Source organism: Chelon labrosus (assembly GCF_963514085.1).
Source record: "Chelon labrosus genome assembly, chromosome: 13".
NCBI classification, from domain to species: domain Eukaryota; kingdom Metazoa; phylum Chordata; class Actinopteri; order Mugiliformes; family Mugilidae; genus Chelon; species Chelon labrosus.
The window spans coordinates 6597684-6619088 of NC_140346.1; the positions used below are offsets into that span (position 1 = coordinate 6597684).

The following is a 21405-nucleotide window of genomic DNA, read 5'->3' on the forward strand; positions in this document are numbered from 1 at the left end:
AAGATGAGGGATTGTGTGGAGGTGGGGAGTGTTGCTTTCTGGTGCAGAGTGTGCAGAGACCTTTTTTTTCTTCTAATAGCAACCACCATGGTACAGTTTGTTTTCCATACAAGAGTGTGTGTGTGTGTTGGTGTGCTTGCTGTACAGTCCTCAGAGAGGTGAATGGGTGTGTGTTCGCTGCAGGCTGCTGACAGGTGTGCTCCTGACAGTCCTGAGTAATTAGACTTGATGACAACCAGAGAGACAGACAGACTCCACTCCTACAGGAGACCAGACACACACATGCAGCCACACGCGTACAATATAGATTTTATTCTTCTCATAAATAGATAGCTGATACATTTAGCATTTGGTAGTACACAGGATTAGATGTTACAATCCCTTGTGCCAAGATCCCAGGCAAAACACAACAAGTTGACACAATATTTGTTATTCAAATTTTTTGCTTTCTTTTTCAGCTAAAAATTTGAATAACAAATATGAATAAAAAAATAATAATAAAAGAAACTAAAGGCCTTCCTTTGTCTTGGTTATGTGTATTCTTACTGGATATCATGATAATGTGAACTCAAAAGGGGAAGCCTTTTGGTAGTCGGAGCAGCAGCATTTTTGACATGATTTCAACTCCTGTCACTCCTGCTCTTATCCAGTGTCACTTTTAGAGCTGTTATTCTTATACTACATTTGAGCTGCAAATAACATAAAAATGAGTGTTCTTTTTTGAGTGTAACTGTTCAACCCCTCTTGTGTATTTGATGTCAGTGGGCTTAGAGGAGTCGATGTAGGTTAACATATCTGTTTAACCTCCTCTGATCACTAGTTTGGACGGTGTGCCTTTCCTGATGCACGACCGTACCCTGCAGAGGACCACAGACGTAGAGAAGGTTTTTCCAGACCGCCAGACGGATGACGCCTCCCATTTTAACTGGACAGATCTGCAGCAGCTCAACGCTGGACAGTGGTTCCTCAAGGTACTTCTTAGTTGCACATGAGCACAAAAAATGTAGAGATTACGTTTTTTTTAAAGCTTTTCCAGCTTTAGCAAATGAGTGGCTCGATGCAGTGATGTGTGATAAAGGCCATTAGCCCACTGAGTCACAAATACTCTTTGTGTCCTTGCTCACTGATGATTTTAGTCAGAATAGTAAGATCTGCTTTAGTAATGCTCTCCTGCATGCACAGTGGTTCGGGGTCGAACAGTGTTTCAAAGTACTTGTTTGTTTCAACCTTCTTCGATAAAGCACATCATGGAAGACCTCATTAAAAAGCATCTGATGTTTTTCTCCATGGAGCAAGGGAGCAGTGAGGCAAGAAATGTGTAAAGGAAATGAGGAAAAGGGTTTTTCTATTTTTATGTCCTGTAGGCATTATCCAAAACCACTGTAGAACAAATGGATAGATGTTTAAAGAAACTGTTAGGATTGTGAATCTAATATTTTTATTACATGCCTTGAGAAAAACACTTGTAACAAAGGTAGACCCGTCAAACCAGAATGCAAAGCCCTTGTTACATGCAAACTGTGAGATCTGCTCTTGTTTCAGGATGACCCCTTTTGGACAGTGCACACTCTGTCCAAGCGAGAACAGGACCTGATCGCTAACCAGAGTGTGTGCAGCCTGGAGCAGCTCCTAAAGCTGGCCTCATATCACAATAGCACAGTGGTTTTCAGACTGCAGAGACCTCCTCCAGAGCACCCCTGCTTCCAAAGTTGGATCAATGATACACTGCAAACTGTGCAGCGGTCCGGGGTTCCTCCGAGCCTGGTAATTATTAAAGAATGAAGTACTTATAGACACAATCTGCATCATGGCTGGCCATAGCTGCATAGACATGCGTATTCCTATTCATTTTGACACTTTGTTAATGTCAGTGACTCCTGTTTACTGTGCTGTGTCTAGGTGATGTGGACTCCCGATGAGCACAGAGATGAGGTGAGGCAGCTAGCACCTGGTCTGATCCAGACCTCAATGGAGAAACAGACCGCTCAAAGCCTTCATCAAGACGGCATCAGCAGGCTGCTGCTCAGATACAACCAACCCAGCACGTTGGAAATCAGGTATGAATACACACAAATCTGATATGTGATGAGGTTGACTGCTTAGCGTATTCAAAGAAGTGCCTTCATGTGTTTTACTGTTTTCAGAAACTTCTCTGGGAACCACATCAACCTCACCCTCTACACCGTCAACGAGCCCTGGCTGTACTCCTTACTCTGGTGCAGCGGGGTTTCTTCAGTTTCCTCAGAGGCCCCACATATTCTCAGAAAGGTGCCTTACCCCATCTGGCTCATGGTAAGGACTCATCACATGTGGTATTGCTTTTCTCAGCATGGAGCTTCTGATTTGACTTTTTGTAACCAAGGTAATTGTTTGTTAGATGGGTACAGGGATCCATCTGTAGTTGCCCCTAGCTTGCTAACAGGAGTAGGAAAAACTAAAGCCAGGGGATTTCTGTGTTTCTTCTTAACTGCCAGGTTGAACTAGTATAAATGATCTGATCAGATTACAGTAAAGATTTCCAAAACACAAAATGTTTCTCCTTTTCTGTACCTGACCACTTTTCAATAATAATCATTTGGAAATAAAGAGCAAATGTATCGAAATCATTGGACCGAAGTAGGGATGCTGACACTGAGAAGGAAGTTATTTTGACAGTGTGGGAAAGAAGACGAGACGAACAGAGTGACATAAATAGCCCAAGCTGACCGTAGAGGAATAAAGACAGCGTGTGAACAGATCTTCATTACTAAGCTTCCGCCTTAGTTTGACTTCAAAGTGGCAGATTATGGTTGTTTTTTTTGTTTTTTTGTTCAAATGAGAAGTTCATTATGATGCATGTATTTTACATCTTTGCACTGCTTTGATTCTCATTACAACAGCTTTATCTAGTCTTCCCCTCTCAGCTGCAGCTGCTCTGTATGACTAAATTGGATTTTACACTTTGACATCAACAAGGGATCCTAGTTTTCAACTCAGCTCATCTACTGTGTTTATTCCCTTCACTGAGCATGATAGCCTATTATTTTTCAAGTCCCAGCACAGTAGGAAGACATGCTTCAGAGTTGTAGTGTGTGTGAGTCACGGTTTTCTAGTGGAGCCGTCTCCTGAAACTTCTCAACATGGGTAGCACCCACACTGAGCCTCCCTGGTATCGCTTCACCCGCCTCGTATGTGCAGAGCGCCAGACTGGTCGTCCCATCTGTGCCACCATACGGGAACTCTGCATGACAACATGTGGGCATGAACCCTGGCCCTGTGCTTTGGTTCAGAAAGAGTTTAGGCTGCTATAGCATCTGCAGTGCTGTCTGTTAATTTGAACTGTGAATCGTGTCATGCTAGATCTGCCATTGGGAGTTTTGCTAAAACTGATGGAAGGCTATACTTAATCTTGAGGAAGTCAGAAGGCTAGGTTTTCCTCTTGCATTACTCTGCGTGATAATATTGATGCCCATTGACAAGAATGCACTTTTTAATTCCCTTTAATCTGTTTTCATGTGTTTGTTTTATTCAAATAAGACCATTGTATATGTATTTTCCTGACAGTTTGGATGAGTCATTTAAGAGATGGTTTTCTTGGCTTATAGCGCCACCCAGTGGTGGATTCTGTCTTAAACGTGTTGAGGTCAAAATTGTGATCTGTCGTGACTTTGTGTGTTTCCAGAGACCGAATGAATACTGCCTGATGTGGGTGTCTGCAGACCTCCTCTCTTTTGCAGTAGTCATAGGAGTGTTCATTTTCCAGAAGTAAGTACAGACACTTGGTGATATAACTCAAATCATTATAGTGAGCGCTAACACGAGTCTCTACATTTTTCATGGTGTTTTTATTATTTCACTCTCAGATACTCTCATTGTTGCTAATTAACGAATACCCTTCACAATAAATCAGATTCAATGTGTCACATTGACTCAGTAGACATATACATCAGACAGTTCATACATAGTTACGCATGTCCTGTGCTTTTTTTTCAAGGTTTTTGTTGCAAGAAAAGACCAAAATGACTAATTCTATAAAGGACATTTTGTTTTGTGGTTTTCTAAGCTGTTGATGAGTACTCCTGCTGTCCTCTTCTCTTGTTCCTCTGTTTCATCACAAACCAGCGGTCATAGAGGAGGTGTACATTATACGCACATGTTTCCTCTAGACTTAACCTTCACACTCCTCCAGTATTTCTGTTCCTCTGCCGGAAAGTGTGTTTGTTTCTGTGGCGACTCCAGAGACAGATGGCCTGCCCTCCTGTCGTCTCTGAGACCGAGGGCCTTGATTTTTATTTTTTCCATTTTCTTGCAAAAGCCTGGCGGGAGTTTGCTCTGCTTAGCCGAGCTCTTCAGTAGCTTCTGCTGCTGGCTTTTAAACTGACCTCTCTTTTCTCCTGCCTTCTTTTGTCCTCTTTTGTCTTTCCGTCTCTTCCTCTCTCCTCTGCCTGATGTGCATGCTCTTCTCCTCCTCTGCTGCATTCTGGCATCTTCTCTCAGCTATCACATGATCAGGTAACTGGGTCACCTCTTCTGACCCAAAGTCTTCTCTCCTTTCACCCTCTTTCTGTCTTTCTCCATCTTCATCCATCATCCTTTCATTTGGTGCAATTCTCCTTTTTCCATTTGTTTTCTATTTTTTGCTGCTGTTGTTATTTTCCTCATCCATCTCATTGAGAGTTTTCTCTCCCCCTTATTTTCACCATCTTTCTATATTTATTCTCACCTCTCTCACTTCTCTCTATCTCACCTGAATCGTAGTACTGCGCTGCTGCCACTTTCCTCTAGAGGGAAGAGCTCTGACCTTCATCCCTGTGGGCCAAATAAAGTGAATGCTTTCCACCCACACAGCACAAAATATAAAAATCCCCAATGAGATTTCAAAATGTTCATCTTGCTTATTAACTCAAATGACTAAATGTCCTAAGTAAACCACAAATCTGGCTTTAGATGTGCCTCTGCATTGATTTGTATTAAGGCTGATGAACTAAATCCTGGCTTATTTGCATTTCTGTTCCTAAAAGCTCCCGTACATTAGTCACAGTTCATTGTGACTAATGCTCTTGAGTTAATTTAATTGAAATCAAGGCTGTCATTAAAGCAGGGATGCGTTTTTACACGCAGGAAATGAAATCCTCCGACTTGGCTGTAGTGAACGATTATTATAATTAAAAATACAGCAAATATATTCTTTCCACGTGATTCATTTAGAGGGTGTTTTCCATTAGCATATTCAGATGCAGGAAAAGACTTTAATTAAACATTAGTTGTGTAATTAGGTGCCATTTTGTGAAGGACTTTTAAGTGGTGACTAATTAACTAGGTTATGAAAAATCCCTTTGAACGTTAGAAACACAAATAGGGCTACACTGGATCAGAACTTATTTAATGGATGCTTATATTAATGGATTACTTTCTGATGAAATCAAAGCTAAACACTGGAGCTTTCATAAACCAACAAAGTGTTCTTATTAAACACCTACAACAGGTAATAAATGAGTTATTAAACATTATTAAAGCCATTACACCTTATCCAAAAAATAACATTTACCCCCATAAAACACTAAACCCTGAATGTTGTTAGCAGAAGCCGCAGCATTTAGTTATGTCCCAACGTTTTCTGGTGATTTCTAAACAACCATGTGACCCCCACAGGTATCGGATGAGCGGCATGCGCAGCTACAACCCTGAGCAAATCATGCTGAGCGCTGCGGTCGGGAGGTCCAATCGAGACATCAACGTCATGAAGGAGAAACTGATCTTCTCTGGTACGTAGATGACTTTTATCAGATGTTTTGTGGTGTGTTTTTGCTGTTGTTTTGTTGAGCTCCTGAACGCTGAAACTAAGTCCTGTATTCTTGTATTCATCTTTGATTTGCAAAACAAATTTTCACGCTTCAAGTTCAGGAATGAGGCAGTTTCAGTTTCAGGAGCCCAACTAGCATTTCACTGCATCCCAGCATGCGTCTGTGTGAGTGTTTGTGAACGTTGTCGCTCCTGCTCTTCCTCTCTTCCATGTTGAAGGTCAACCCCAGTAACCGCCTCCATCCTTTGTCTGATGTGCAGCACCTCCTGTCCATCCCACCACACCTCCACCTTCAAGCAGTGGCTTCTTCTTTTATTCCGTACATCCACTGCATCCTACATTGCCTTCCACCTCTCTGCCTTCTTTGCCCTTTTCCTCCCCAATCCATCCATCCATCCATCCCTTCACACACTCGCCCTTTCCCACAATCCTCCCAGTGGAAACAGCGTTGTGTAGTGATGCTCATTCTAGTCTAGACAGCCTCTAGTGCTGGGGTCAAAGGTGAGTCCTATCAACACCAGCTGTTTGTGGTTCTCCATCATTTTCTCATGCCTTTCGCTCATTTTATATTGGAAACGTGTTGGCTGAGGTCTATACTGTTTTTCCTTTTCCTTTGGCGCCCTCTAGAGGTGGGGAACGGAGTTAGCAGTGCTGAGGAGCTGTACGGTGACAATGGTTACGACTACTACACCAACCAGGGCATCAACCAGTGACTGAAACTGAATCTGCTTCTAGCCAGACGGAACAAGGACCCTCAGTGTTCACATCATTCCTGTGTATCAGTTTAAAGTCTTCTCTCCCCCTCTGCTCTACTGATTAGCCGACAGTCTGCTGTACCTGGCAGAAACGCCTCCTGCCCAGTTGCTTTGTGTACATTCTGTAAATATAGTTTTTTCTTGTCACAGGACTACAAGCACTTTTTATTGATGGAATTCGCCAAGTCTGTGGCCTCTTTCTCTCATATCCAGATGTCCGAGAGGCCCCCCTGAGTTACCAATGCCTGCTACTGCTTCTAGAGTCTTTATCTTAAGCTAATTTTCCAAAGCAGTCCGTTTTATGCGCTGTAAATGATATTCTTCTCTTAGCAGATGGATTTCTTTTTAATAAGGCTTTATTGATTGCAGCATGCTCATCATGCTCCTTTCGTCACTCCACAGTGCTGTAGTTCAGAGCAGTACTCCTATTAATATTTATATTTAAAGAGAAAAGTTTAAAAAAACAACAAAAAAAGAACAACACAAACAAGCTGTTTACAGAAGTCCTGCCTTCTCCTCCAGGTGAAATATTCACATGGTGTATGTAAGATAATTATTCGTCATACTTTTGACCAGTGCATGTGACTGTAAGGATCAACCGACTCGTGTGCTCCCAGAGGAACTGGTGAAAATGGTTCAAGGGATGAAGATGTGCGCTGTCTTTTTATGGTGAATGTGTACTGATTATTGTTTTCTTTTTTTTAAACATGTGTACAGTGTATTGTGTGTCTTCTGGCTGGGTATGTATTTTTACCTTGTGTGCAGTGCTACGTTGAATTATTGTGTATAAAAAGTGAACCAGTGTGTGTGAGACGCTCCAGCCAATAAGAACGATATTTCAAACTATGGGGACAGTTTAATAACTACAATAGCAATAGTCTGGTCATGATGGATTTAAAATTCCCACAATGCCTTTGAATTGCAGTCAGATCTGTGGTATTTTAGTCATGACGAATTAAGTGTTAGTTGCTGGTGTAATGCTGAGTGCTGTGAGGTAAATGAAGTGGGTGCTAAATGTGAAAATAAAGCTACTCTAAGCTAACTGAAGGGATGCTACAGGTATCACAACAGGCAGCACAGGTCAAGAAATGGATTGCCTTTGTGTTTCTTTTCTTTCATTTGGGTATTACTGTGCCTCAGAACTAAACATTAAAAACAGATGTTTTCTAGTTGACTCTGCTTGTTGAGATTCGTTTCTTATAAATGGAAGATATCGAAATGATTTTTAAGCATTTTTCACTTCAGCAAATTTCTTGTGTCAGGTAATGTTTCACTTTCTCTTTCTGGCTCATGACTCATTCTGAGTCCGTGAAAGGAATCGTGTTTGGCTCAATAAAAGCTTTACTAAGAGGGTGTATCACTTCTCCAGAAGGTGAAACTATATGACATGCAAGTCATATACAGATGGTTTTGCATCCGCCGCATGTAATTGTTTTGCTCAAGTGCAGTTGCAGTCGGACTTCAACCAAATACATTTAAACTCGGTGTTTCACAATTCCTGACATTCATTTTAACGTTTTTCATATTTGCTAGCTTTGGTGAAATGTTTCAGGTTGCCTTCAACAAGCTTTTCAAAGTCATTTGCAGGAAGCCCCGCCCATTTCTCCACTGGTGTAACTGAGTCAGGTTTGCAGGCTCTTCTTTAGTTCTGCCCACAAATCTGTTTTTCTGTTGGGTTGGGGTCAGGTCTTTGTGATGGCCACTCCAAACCTCCTACCTTGCTGTTTTTAAGCCATTTTGAAAGCATGCTCATGGTCGTTGTCTATTTGGAAGACCTGTTTGTGACCTTTAACCTCCTATCTGGTGTCTTGAGATGTTGCTTCAACATATCCACCTAATCTTCCCTCCTCATGAGGCCATCTATTTCCTGGAGTGGATCAGTCCCTCTTGTGGGACCCCCCAACAGCATGATGCTGCCACCGCCATCCTTGCTCCCAAGGAGGAACCAAACCTTTTTGAGGTCTCAGCTGATTCCTTTAGATTTTGCAATGCTGTAGTTAAACATGTGGTTGAAAATGTTAACTTCAACTGTGGCTCAGGCAACTCGTACAGTTTATCATTTATGATGCAGGTACTAATGGAACCTAGTATATATGTTCAATATTTGAACTCTGATAAACTAGAGCCCTCAGATCAAATTCTACAACATGTGATGAGTATGTGAAGCAGTCTGTGCGGGAATATGTGAACTTCAAACTCTACCTACTCCACCTGCAGCAGTTTGACCTTTCAAAAAAAAATACCAAAAAAATTACAAAGTTGAGAAATGGATTTTTAATAGGTTGAAAAGCAGATCACAACAGTTTCACTTCCTTATCATTATAAGATGACAATACTTGGAGTACAAAAATAGATCCCGGTAATATATTTTTTCCTCCTCCAATAGGGATTGAGACAAGTCAGTATTTCCACTGAAGCCTCTCTTACATAAATATTCCAGTTTCAACATGTGAAATACAAACACAGTGGGTGTAAATACACCTAGTCATGATTATATTTGCCGAAAAATAGGTTGTGATGCTTTTTAAAGGAATGTGAGAAGCTCACTGGACAACCAGAGGTACCAACATCTGGGGTTTATATTCAAAACATGAAACATTTTAGAACAGAAATGTGCAGTGACCAGCCTGCCGTCTAATACATTAGCTCTCTCTGCTTTAGTTCCTCACAAACGTTAACACATTTCTCAATATCAGCTACACAAGGCACCAATAAGGGTTGCTTTGGTCCTTCTGTGGGACTGCCAGGGTTGACCTTCTCTACCAACAACAGCCAGAGCACTGATCTCTGAGATGTAGCACAAATATTTGTTGCAAGTCATTTCCATTTCACTACATCATCCACTATTGCACAAAGAAAGTAAAGTTAGCCAACACGTGTGAGTCCTCCATGTGCAACATAGAGCACGTCACCTCCATCTCTTCCGCAATTAATTCAGTCTGCTTCCTTATGATGTGAATGATTTACAGTACCATAAATACACTAAGGCTGTCTCCAACATGCCCCTTCACAGGTTGGCTGTCACCAGAGCATTATACTTATTTAGTTAATAGTCTATGCGCAGTCGAGTTGTTTTAAATTAATTGTGCATATCTGAACATTTAAACCAGGCCTCCGAGTGAACCGCAGTTCACCTCTAACAATATAGCAGCTTTCTGAAAAGGCACAAGCACACTGCAGACCAGCCTTTAATGGAAAGATGGAAATACACGTTAAAGGCCCGTCACGCACTCTCTCGCATACACTCATCATGTAGGCACACACTCTCCGAGCCATCACAGTCACAGAAATAAATAAATAAATAGCTGACGATTTACTGGCTAGTCTGAAACGAGTGCTTGTTCCCTGAATTGGACTCCTTTTTAGTATTTACCACGACTAAGCATCACGGCTGAAGCTGAACAGAGCAGCAGACACATGACGGAGGCGCTTCTCAGTCACACGCTATCTTACTGCTATTTCTGCAGCGGCCACTTTAAAGACTTAAACCAGGACGACTGCAGATGGTATCAGTGACACGCAGAGGAATGTCGTGTCACTGCATCAGCGCTTTTTGTTCTTTATCGCCACAGTTCACTGTCAAAGAGGAAGCCCGTATGATGGAGGCGGCCTGTCTTGCTAGTTAACATTTAGGTGCTCAGCGGTAGTTGTTAAATAAAGCAGCACATTAGAGAACAATGAATCCAAAATCAGTGGCAAGCCTCTGTGGCGTTCCTTCTTTCCTAATAAATATCTGTGCTTATCGATTAGCTGAAGTTCGTCTTGCGCAGGTGTCTGTTGGGTATTTCTATAGCGCTCACTTGTAAAGGCCAGGAGCCGCCCATGATGCCGGCCTGAATGGCCACGCCTGTGACCACAGCCAGATCAGGGTCTACTGATGTGTTGGGCTCCTTCCCAAAGTACTCGCTGATCAGCCTCCTGATCCGCGGTATCCTGGTGGACCCTCCGACCAGAACGATCTCATCCACGTCCCCTTTCTCCAGGTGGCCCTCGGTCAGCACCGTCTCAACGGGGGCCAGGATCTTCTGGAAGAGGTCCTCGTTGAGCTCCTCAAACAGCTCGCGAGTGATCACGGTCTGGAAGAGAACCGGAGCAGGAGCGGAGCCTTCGGGCGACTCTGTCGAGCTGTCGTGGGTGTGAAGGCGCAGGGGCACCCTGACTGTGACGCTGGGTTGGAGAGTGAGGTTGAGCTTGGCGGCTTCCACAGCCTGTCGGAGGCGGTGGATGTCTTCCTTCAGGGTGGGAGCGACGCCAAACTCCTGCAGGACTCGCTCTGTGGTGTACTGGAGCAACCTCTGGCTGAAGTCTTGACCTCCCAGTTTGTTATTTCCTGCAAAAAATAGGGCCCACTTATTATTAGTACACAGTTTCTCTCAGTGATAACAATTCCCTTTAAGGCAAATGCTGCTCTGACTCAGATAATGAACAGAAACTGGCTGCTGCACATTGCTGCTGCTGCTGCTGCTCTCTCTCAAAAGATTCTCACAAGATGGCCTACTTACTGTGGTCAAACCTCAGATGTTCTACCAAACAAAAATGAGGAACTACTTGCAGTTGTGGACGGGGAGAAACTGCTCATAAATGTACATTTGCGTTATGTGTGCAAATTTTCCTTTCAAAGACGGCAAGAGTCGCCCACTGACCTGCTTACCTACAAGTTACCTACATGTGCAAAAGGCTATGTGTACATGGACAGCATTACACTAATAATAAGACTTCAGTCAAAACAGTTCAGCCAAAACAACAATGCCTCATGTAACCACCTCAATCACCACAGACTGGCCTGACAGCCCTGGGCAGAAGAAGCCACTAAAAACCACCTCGAGAAACCTCAAACAAGAGTCTGAAAATATAATATTTGTTTACTACCAGTCAAAAGTTTGGACACACCCTCTCATTTAATGGTTTTTCTTTATTTCCATGACTATTTTCAGTGCAGATTCTCACTGAAGGCAACAAAACTATGAATTAACACATATGGAATTGTAAACAAAAAAAGCAGTAAACAAAAAAAAGTGTGAAATAATAGTGCTGCAAACCCTTGGACTTATCTCAGTGAGGTTCATGATGTGGTCAAATGTTTTTCACAGGTGTGACTGCTGGAAAACCATTTCAGGTGACTACCTCATGAAGCTCATCGAGAGAATGCCGAGAGTGTGCAATGTGTGTCGACTCACAGCTTTGATGCCTTCAGTGAGAATCTACGATGAAAGCACCTCTTATGTTTTATTGCTGAAGCTGTGGAACTCATTACCTGCCATTGCCCTGGTGAGGAACATGCCTCCCTGTTTGTTGAGCAGAGAAACATCCAGTGTCCCTCCTCCGAGGTCCACCACCAGCACGTTGAACACGTCCACCTTGTGCAGACCGTAGGCCATGGCTGCAGCCGTGGGCTCGTTGATGACACGCAGGATCTCCAAGCCTGCAAGACAGTCCCCAGGGAGTTAGCATGTAAATTACACCAGTCATGTTACTAATGTAGTGAACAAAGCCTGTATCCTAATTTTGTTTTATAGGAGACTGAGACACATTCATCAAGACTTCAATGCCAGTTTCAAATCATGAGCCACACTGACCAGCCAGGTTAGCGGCCCTGACGGTGTAGTTCCTCTGCCTCTCATCAAATTCCGCGGGGACCGAGATGACGGCCTTCTGGATGGTGACGCCCAGCTGTTGCTCTGCCATCTTCCTCATCTTCAGCAGCAGCCGGGAGCCGATGAACTCTGGGCTTACAGTGAAGGTATGGTTGGTGTGGATGACAAACTCTGCACTCCCGTTGTTGTTGATCACCTAGAGGAGACGCAAAGAACTTGAATATTCAAAGTTTCCACAGTTAACTGAATTATCTAAAGGTTTGAGGTTGAAACTAAAATGTTGCATCTGCTTGATGGTTGATGAAGCTGATGGTAAACCTGGCTGCGTTATTGACTCCTGGCTCCATCAGAAACCCCATTCACCCCACAACAACCAACCCCAGCGTGACCCACCTTAAAGGGGTACCTAGCACTCTCCTGCTCCAGGATCTCTGGCTCAAATATCTTCCCGATGAACCTCTTAGCATCGTAGATGGTGTTTTGCGGGTTGCTGTCGGCCAGGTCCACGGCTTCGTGTCCAGCCAGCACCGCTGTGGTGGTGAAGGAGACGGCGCTAGGGATGCTCTTCCTCCCTTCTTCATCCGCTATCACCTCCACATCCCCGCTGCCCGGGTGGAAGACGCCCACAGAGCAGAACGTGGTGCCCAAGTCCAGGCCGATCACTTTGGGTTTTGGAGGAGGCAGGTACTGCTGGCCCAGGTAGCCAGCCAGGAACAAGGCCAGGATCACCGAACCTGTGGCACGGTAACATCACGCTTAGAACAGGTGGACCAGAAGCCGGTTAGCTCATGTGCTAGCATCCAGTAATAACCGTAACTCAACTTACCAATCATAGACATTTCTCCAGCCATCGTCACACACTTTTGCGAAGTCGCCTGCCGCTTACAATTCACAAAATGTCGACAAAATTGTCCAAAGTAAGGCAAAAACAATGTCCGGCTCTGTTAACCGGATGACGCGAAACAAAATTTTCAGTGTACCAACGAAAATACACGTCAACGCTGCATGGGTCCCTGTGAATGCTGGGGAATGTAGTTTAACCGCATATAGCACAGACGCCGCTGTAGCGCCGGAGATGTTTGGTTTGTACTACAGTTCCCATCAGCGCTAGCGAAACGAAACGTATGACTAAAGTATTTTGACGTGTACAAGTCCTCCGCCAATTAGTAGGAGCCTAAACAGAGTGGCAGCGGTAACGGAAACAGGACGTGTCGACATTAAAAACACAGTATTAGAACGTTTTCAGATCGGTACATTAACGGCCAATTAGCGTCATTTGCTCAGCAACAATTCCAGTCTTCCTAATTCTCACTTTTTTCACGCTACCTACAAGTCAGACACTAATGTCAAGCAGAATTGGCCACATTTCGATTCTACCTACATCACCCATCCTTTCCTTGAGACCCTCCTGCTGCCTCCAGACTCCAGTTAATATCAAAATTTGTGGGTTTTTTTACTAATTCAGTTTCCTCTGATTTTATTAGGGAAGCTTGGGCCATACACTTGAGCTCTGAAATATTCTGAAATATCAGAAGAGGCACTGTCTCAGGTCCGTTGTTGCTCTACTAACTCAGGTTCATTCAGTACAATGTGCTACACAGATTGCATTACTCAAAAACAAAGCTAAATAATTGTATTTTCTCATCTGTGTCCTCTGTTTGTGATAAGTGTCGTACTGCTGAGGGTTCACTGAGGGTTCATCCTTTCTGGTTCTCTCCTAAATTGCACAATTTTTGGTCAGCTATATTTGAGCAGAGTCATCCAACCTAACCATGACCCAGACATGCTCGGATGCTCTGCCGAGACTCTGACCTTCCGCAGGACACGCAGGTCGCTCTGCACCTAAGGATGGTGGTGGCTAAGAAACTTATTCTCCTAACCTGGAGGTCTACCACTACACCCACCTTTGCTCATCGGCTCAGGCAGATGTTAATGTCCATTCAAATGGAAAGACTGCGCCTGCACAAACCTAACGAACAGAACAGATTTAAGAGAATGTGGAGACCCTTCCTGGCACAGTGTCAGGTGTGATGCCTGACTCAGCTTTTCACATGGTATTGCTTTTCTTTAACTACTGCAACTATGGTTTTTCTGTAAGTCTGTTTATGTAATTTTACAACTGTGTGGCAGCCACCTTTTTCTTTTTCCTGTTTCCTTTTAGGTTTGACTGTTTCTCTGTTGTGGCAGGTTTTGTACAATTTTGTAAAGTTAAAAACTGTAAATAAAGTATTGAAAAATACAGTCTATGATTGGTGTGCTTAATGTGCACTGACTGATGTGCTAAAATTAAAATATTATTAATAATACTATTAAAATATGTCATTATATATGTTAATAAAAATATCAAACTAAAAGTGACTTTTTATTTGTTAATCTATTTTGGCATGCTTTCTATGAGCTGGAGAACTGGAGAAACCAGTGACACAAAATCACATTCTTTGATTTTATTTACAAAACCTCATGAAAACAGAAGACGTACACGAGCATTCACGAAGGCTCTCTCACACCCGTTCACATTCACATCAAAAGAGCGCACGAGCATATCTGTACAGCATACGTTATAGGCAGGAATTTGCAGTGTTCAAATCGAGACAAACTCAAAAAGATTCCTTCACTAACACACTTCATTCATAAGGAAAGACATTGAGGTCGATTTGTGATTGGATGTGGCAAAGGTGAAAATGATGCAGCTGTGATAAATAAAGGCTTTATATGCAAAACAAACAAACAAACATTGAATAATTGAGAATGCAATAAATACCACTGACACTGAATGGATCAAGTGTCACTTAAAATAAGATACACTCAAAAAAACTGAAACTATTGATAAAGTGACAAAAGGATAAAATGACATTTAGAATACTGGTTGTCTGTTTTCTTCACATACATATCACACTGTTAAAAGCTTTTACATTAGGCAAGCCGGAACAAGGGATATAAACATGACATTTTGAGAAAACCGAGGGATAAATATTTAAACCATATCCATCAAAGTCGTGAGAAAAAAGTGCAACTTTGAATTCCAAATGTCAAAGTATCAATCTGGCAGATGAGCACTTTACGAGTCTACCGCATCCACCACCTGCTCTGTGTCCTCCTTGCTGTCCGAACATTCAGACGGGATGAAGCAGCCCGAGTCTCTGGGACAGTCACTGTCTTCTTCCTGCGGACTGTGGGAGGATTTGTGCTCCTCCGCATCCCTGACGTCATCACCTGCAGTCACAAAAAAAACCGAATGGAATTAAATCAAATGTCATAATATCACGAGTTTCTGCTCCAAACCACATTAGAGAAGCTGAAATCTCTGGCACGTGATTCATTCAGTGGAAATGAAGATATTTTTAGATGGGTGATACCCTTTGACATTTAATTTGACTTAAAAAAAAAAAGAAAACAGAAAGAGTACAGTTCATTATTTTAAATATTAAATGTTACGCTTAAATTGATGTCAGATAAGATTATGTGTTTCTTATTAAATGAGTGGGAAGATGACACAAATGCAAAATTTTAATGGGTGCGCCCCCTCAGAAAACTCCTGCACAAATCTGGTTTTAAATTGAGTTATTTTTACTCTTATTTTCCTCTGTTATTGACAATGCTATTCTTCTATTATTTCATTTTTCAGCCTCGCTGACGGAAGCTACTAATCCTCACGGCCAAAGCACTATCCTAATGGAGTTCAGCTTGATTAAATTACTGGCGTCTCATGTGAGTCAACAAGCTTGGCAGGCTCAGGCCGAAGCCGTTGCCATCTGTTCAGTCACGCTGTCGCCCTGACTGAGAAATTACAACGACCTTTAGTTTACCTTCCACGCATATGCTTAAGTTACATTCATTAAAACAAGCATAAACAGTCGGAGAAATCTCGGCCGTGGATGTTGTTCCCTTTTCAAACTGGAAAGTAGTTTTGTTTTCATTTATGCAGGGCTCTGTGATGATCAGCCTTCTGGTTTCAGACTTGAGCTTACAGGAACACCTTCTGCTCTGCTAAGCACTTTCTATCTGAGTAACAGGAAATCACTGATAAGCCTCTCCCTCTGTGCAGGATGTGTTTCTTGTCAGGATGGCACAAATGTCTCAGCTTTTACCTGCTTCCTTTTACATTTTAAATGACAAAAACTCCCGTTTGATTCTAGATATGGTGGAAGAAGTACTCAGATACACTTAAAGGTAACGACACCAAAAAGTTCTACTGTCCAGAATTTACTACATAAAAGTATAACATTTTTATCATCAAAATGGGGTGTCAGTGAATCATATTTACTCATGAATTAACTTGCAAGCAGCATAAAATAATAAAAATATAACTAATGTTACTAACTTTATGTGCTGCTAGTGAACTTAAATTTACTGTTTAACAATTTATTGTATTTTATGTCATTCATTATGCCACGATAGTAAAGTATCAGTCAGATAAATGTAATAGAATAAAAAGTATAGTATGTATCCATTGTGGAGTTGACGTAGAAAGTAGCATGACAGTAGCATGAAAGTACTTGAGTAAATCTACTCAGTTACTTTACACCACTGCTGTTATTACAGTGTTTTGTCAAATGCTTGTTTCTGATTGGCAGATGAGCAACTTCAGGGCCAGGTGTGACACATTTAATGGTAATCAGACTAATGAGCTCCACATGCTGCTTTAAGGACATTACTCCACAAACACACTGCATCCAGACAGCCAAACGAACTGACTTGATTCATTCAGAGATTGTTATGAGCGCTGGTTATAAGCTGGGAGGCATTAACACCACAATGTTTTGGCTCAAGAGCTGGCTTATAAATATCTGAGACAACTGGAGAACCTCAGGTGTGAAACCATAACTCCCCATGGAGCTAAACAGTGAGTCAGCCATTCGTGCAAAGCGGGTTACCCAACGATAACAGGAACCCTTTATGTGAGATTCTCTAAGTTTATTTTCCGATAGTGATCAGCCTACTGTGCTGAGCCGTGTTGCATCGAGTGTCGTTGCTGTGAAGTGATTGCACGGCGCGCTGCTCACCTGTGTAACGTAATTCAGCAGCAGTGAGTAGCTTGTGTCTGTCCTCGGGGTCTTTGATGTTCAGCTCTATCAGGTGTTTCTCCTGCAGGTGCATCAGGTCCTCCACTGTCTCGTAACCGTTCAGCATCAAGGCAGAGGCGTACTCCTGAGACGACAACAACAGTTTTTAGTAAAAGCCTCAGTCATAGCCTGTTTACAAGGGATTCAATCAATCATCAGCTTATCAATTTGAGATGCTGCGTTATCGTATCCTACTAGCAGACATGTACTGAACTCTAAAATATGTTAGATCCGCACTGGAGGAATGCATCACTGATAATTCTCTGAAAACCTTGTGACCCAGCAGATGAGTGGATCCTGTCCTCACCTCCAGGTTCAGTCGCTCCAGTAACTCCAGCAGTGTTTTGGGTCGAGGTCTCTTGCTCAGCTTCTGTTGTCTGATCTTGGGCGCTTCCTCTTCTTCCTCTTCCTCCACCATAATGTCAACATAGATGAACTTGAAGTTGCCCACTTTGTTGTTGAGCATGCCCGTCCAGATGCCCATCGGAGGCTTGCTGATGATGTTGATAATGTCGCCGACCTAGGGAAAAAAATTAATAAATCAGTTCACAATTCACTGTTCACAGTTCAACACAGATCCTCAGTTTTTCTCTAAAGTATCAGTACTGATGAAGAATTTCTACAATAGTTCATAGTCGAGGCAGACTATCCCCATACGTAGTCATTTTGAGTTACCTTGAGTTTGAGGGAGTCTGTGTCATAAGGGCTCGGAACGAAATCTGTGTGGACCCGAGCCCTGCCGCAGAACTGTCCCTGATAGGAGCCGTCCTCCTCCAGCCTCACGCTGTCTCTCTTACTGGAACCATTGGACTCACTGGTGACACCGCCTGAACCAACAAACACAACACAATATGACTGCACCGTTCTGGTTATCCAATATTTTTCCAACATTTAATCGCCAGGTTTCGCTAAAAGTAACCCAGTCCTCTTTGCTTCTACTTGTGTATGCATGACGAATGCGCAGACACTTACTGGAGGAGCTCTGTCCACTGTAGAGACTCTCCAATGAGTTGCTTGTCTTTGCAGAGTTTTTCTCCGCTGGAGGGGCGCCTTCTGTCTCTGCCTCTTTGTCTGTGTCGTCACCCTGAAAGTAAAGACATTGCATCTTATATAATACACGCGAGCCATACAACCACCAATCAGTCATGGGTTAAATGTACACAAGTGTGCAAGCCGCCGACTGATTACCTAAGTCCATGTGAAAGTAAAAGACAAGAGGAAAAGTAAAACAGAGAGTGTCAGGGAGATGTAGGTTGTGAAAGTTACAAAGAAAGCTTTCATGTTATCTCTGTATCTGTGTTACAGTAAACCAAAAAAAAAATGCAAGAAGACACTTTTCTGTGTAGGTCAGGGTAGTTTACACTTCACCGGCGACAGCGTCACATCTGAGGATGTGGCTTCATCGGAAATGACAGTGATAAGAGTGCTGAGAAAAACAGCACAGGTTTTGGCAGTAAGGCCTGGACCGGAGGGGGTTTTTGATCAGCTGCACGAACTGCTTGTTGATCGGGTGAACATAAAATAAGTCGAATTTATGCGTCTTCCTTGTTAGCAAGATAAGCTGCATGCATGTGTGTTTTTCTGTGACTCACTGTCTCCTCAGAGAAGGACTTGGCGTGCTTTTTGCCCATTTTTCGCCGCATAGTCAGTGAGATGGCTTTCATCTTCTTCCCCAGTCCGGCAGATTTGTTTTGGTCTGAGCTTTCGCATTCTTCTGTGACCTGTGTACAGAATATCAGTTTAGCACAGACAGAACTGCGTGTTTAAGGCAATACATTTAGAACTTGGCTCATCATGATGTCCGCTAATTATAACTAGATCACATGTCGTGTAAAATGTACAGAATACTGCATCACAGCGTAGGGTTTTTTTTGTATATTTTTATTAAATATTACTTTGTAGTGCAGCAACCAATATTTGCATAAGTGCAAAGATTTGGCACTGTAACACATCCTTAACTTATACTATTTTGCATGGTTTTAATCACCATTCTTGTTGCAGTATGAGGACTTTACCACTTTTATGCACATAGAAATGGAAAACAAGCTCCTCTACCTACCGTAGCTGTACCATTCTCCTCTGGTTTGGCCGGTGATGACGGATGCCTCAGACCCTCAAACCTGCCAAAGCTCGTGGAGCGCTGTTGGGGCAAATTTAAAAGGCAAAAGATGTCATAACATGAAAACTGGCACAGCACTGCAGGGTTCGTTTGCCGTGATGCGTGATGATGAACGCCAATGCAAAACTTCTTTTCTTACGCATCTCAAGACAAAGTGGGCTTCAACACTTTCTATATTTCACATCGTCGCATATAAATGGAAGCCCGGAAGTCTTTACTAGAAATGATCTTTACGTCAAAATCAAACTTGCTATGTAGGCGCGTTCAGTAAATATTCCGTTTAATGTGTTTTGAAATGAGAGGTTGCAAAATGCGTGGAACATTTCCATTGCAGCAGAGGACATCATTTGTACAGGTGCAATTGTGTAATGAAGTAATACATGGATAAAACTGTCCTCTCAACATCAGCTCAACAACCAATCACAGATGCTTCACTGTTGGGACTCAGTTTTAATTCTTTAATTCTTCTGCCCTTTTTTTCCCTCCCCAATTTTTCATAAAAATGAACGCATTATAATCTCTTCCAAAACCCCCCATCATCTCCCCAGCAAAATAATTATATAAATGAGTAATCCCTGGAAATCCTGGTTAAACATGAGCTCCGTCCTCCTAGACAGCCCGTCTGCAGATAGATTTAATACAGCGGCGACTTCTGTGACTGACGGGTGGGCACATTTTATTTCCCAAAACCAGAATTCAACAGTTTCATTTTTAAAGCCAGATTTCTGTTGGATTCTTACAGCGGCTTGCTTCTTTAACGCTGTGAAAATGACTTTAGAAAACGCATACAAGTAGTCTTTGGACTTTAGAAAACACATACAAGTAGTCTTTGGATCTTCTGATTTTTACATTTGCACAGTAAGACTTAATCAAAAGGATGCACTTGAATGTATATACATGTCTTGTCTTTTTTAAGTGACTCTGTCCGAGGTATCATTTAGGCACCTCAGCTTCCTTCATCTCTTGGCTCACTGACATCTATTTCACCCACATATATAGTTCAGATTTTCACCTACCTTTGGTTTGTTGCTCCTTGCCTTGTCTGACACATTGGATGCCGCCCTGTGTAACATTTTCCCCAGTTTAAAAGTTATTGTCAGATCTCAGTCCTTGCTCTTTTCTTTACCCCCACTCTCCAAACAGTCAAGTGTTAACTAACTCTGAGGCTGGATGTCTGATAGGTTGACTGGCTGGCCCACTTCCTTACAGCGCACAGGATGTGAGGCAACTGTGTGTCTCGTTGAAGTATCGCTTCGAAAAGGGGAAAAATGCAAACGCTTATGTGTGCATTTTGCGGCTCGCTCAACAAAACACAATGAGAATCACTTCCAGGAACGGCTGCGTTTTGGTTTTATAACTGTGGTGTTTATGTTTGATGAGAAGTGATAGAAACCTGGTGAGGAGGAGCTTATATCACATATGCTACTGGTGTTTCTGCTGTGGTTGATCCGCACAGAGTTGGGCTGTAATGTCACTAAGTATAACTCAATCACATAACCACTGCATGTGGTCATGTAACAGATTATAATGTAATTACTCTAAGACCATTAACTCAAATAGTACGAGCTGTTTGAGTCCCTTCAGGGATGGAAAGGGTGCAAATGTGTATTTTTTGCAACCTCTGATTCGAATCACAATATCCCTCGATTTTTTTCCTGTTTCAGGCAATAGGGGAAGTGGGTTATGGTAAATGAGTAATGGAGTAAATTTTCATTTCATAATGTGGGGTGAAAACTTTTGAGGAAGTGCTGATGCATGACAGAGGAACAGCTGGAACTGGCAACTTTTCCGTGTCGAAACGCTTTCCGGTGTCTCTCCTCTTAGAATGGAGGTGAATATAGTTCAGTTTCTGTCTTGGAAAGGCTTTTACTTAAGAGCTTTCTTGATGATTGAAGTAAAGAAATCATAAAAAAAATATATATATATATATCACGAAACGATGGCTTTCATTGTGAATCAGAGTGCTTGGTAATTTTATTTTCTCTCTGTAGGATCCTGCGTTGCTGTCAGTAATCATTCTGAGTGACGTTGCCATGTGGGGATTTACGGCTGTGTTTACGTTGCGGGGTTGTTTCATCCGGTGTATTATGGA

General features: G+C 42.5%; 3 protein-coding genes across 4 annotated transcripts in view; 1 reads left to right on the top strand and 2 right to left on the bottom strand.

The window, feature by feature from the left end:
- Nucleotides 1-7711, top strand: part of gdpd5b (glycerophosphodiester phosphodiesterase domain containing 5b) — a 40395-nt gene extending 32684 nt beyond the window's left edge. Inside the window, exons 10-17 of one of the 2 annotated variants that reach the window (XR_014699418.1) lie at nt 821-971; nt 1543-1764; nt 1900-2057; nt 2145-2292; nt 3662-3744; nt 5632-5744; nt 6001-6283; nt 6410-7711. Coding sequence is in view for 1 of the 2 variants with exons in the window: in XM_084559313.1 (XP_084415439.1) it covers nt 821-971; nt 1543-1764; nt 1900-2057; nt 2145-2292; nt 3662-3744; nt 5632-5744; nt 6410-6495 (961 nt within the window). In the remaining variant the exon portion in view is untranslated. The remainder of the gene's footprint in view (nt 1-820; nt 972-1542; nt 1765-1899; nt 2058-2144; nt 2293-3661; nt 3745-5631; nt 5745-6000; nt 6284-6409) is intronic. The other variant, XM_084559313.1, reaches the window with a different exon arrangement.
- A 310-nt stretch (nt 7712-8021) lies between these two features.
- On the bottom strand, nt 8022-13362 carry hspa13 (heat shock protein 70 family, member 13). The gene is made up of 5 exons (XM_084559230.1): nt 12958-13362; nt 12525-12865; nt 12114-12327; nt 11792-11959; nt 8022-10867 (listed from the first exon to the last, which is right to left on the bottom strand). Exons 1-5 carry the CDS (start codon nt 12980-12982, stop codon nt 10284-10286), a joined length of 1332 nt encoding a protein of 443 aa, XP_084415356.1. The 5' UTR covers nt 12983-13362; the 3' UTR covers nt 8022-10283.
- Nucleotides 13363-14566: 1204 nt separating this feature from the next.
- samsn1a (SAM domain, SH3 domain and nuclear localisation signals 1a) lies at nt 14567-21023 on the bottom strand. Its single transcript, XM_084559535.1, has 8 exons — nt 20330-21023; nt 19254-19334; nt 18787-18915; nt 18167-18278; nt 17870-18021; nt 17502-17714; nt 17135-17279; nt 14567-15344 (listed from the first exon to the last, which is right to left on the bottom strand). Exons 1-8 carry the CDS (start codon nt 20384-20386, stop codon nt 15190-15192), a joined length of 1044 nt encoding a protein of 347 aa, XP_084415661.1. The 5' UTR covers nt 20387-21023; the 3' UTR covers nt 14567-15189.
- Nucleotides 21024-21405: the final 382 nt, after the last annotated feature.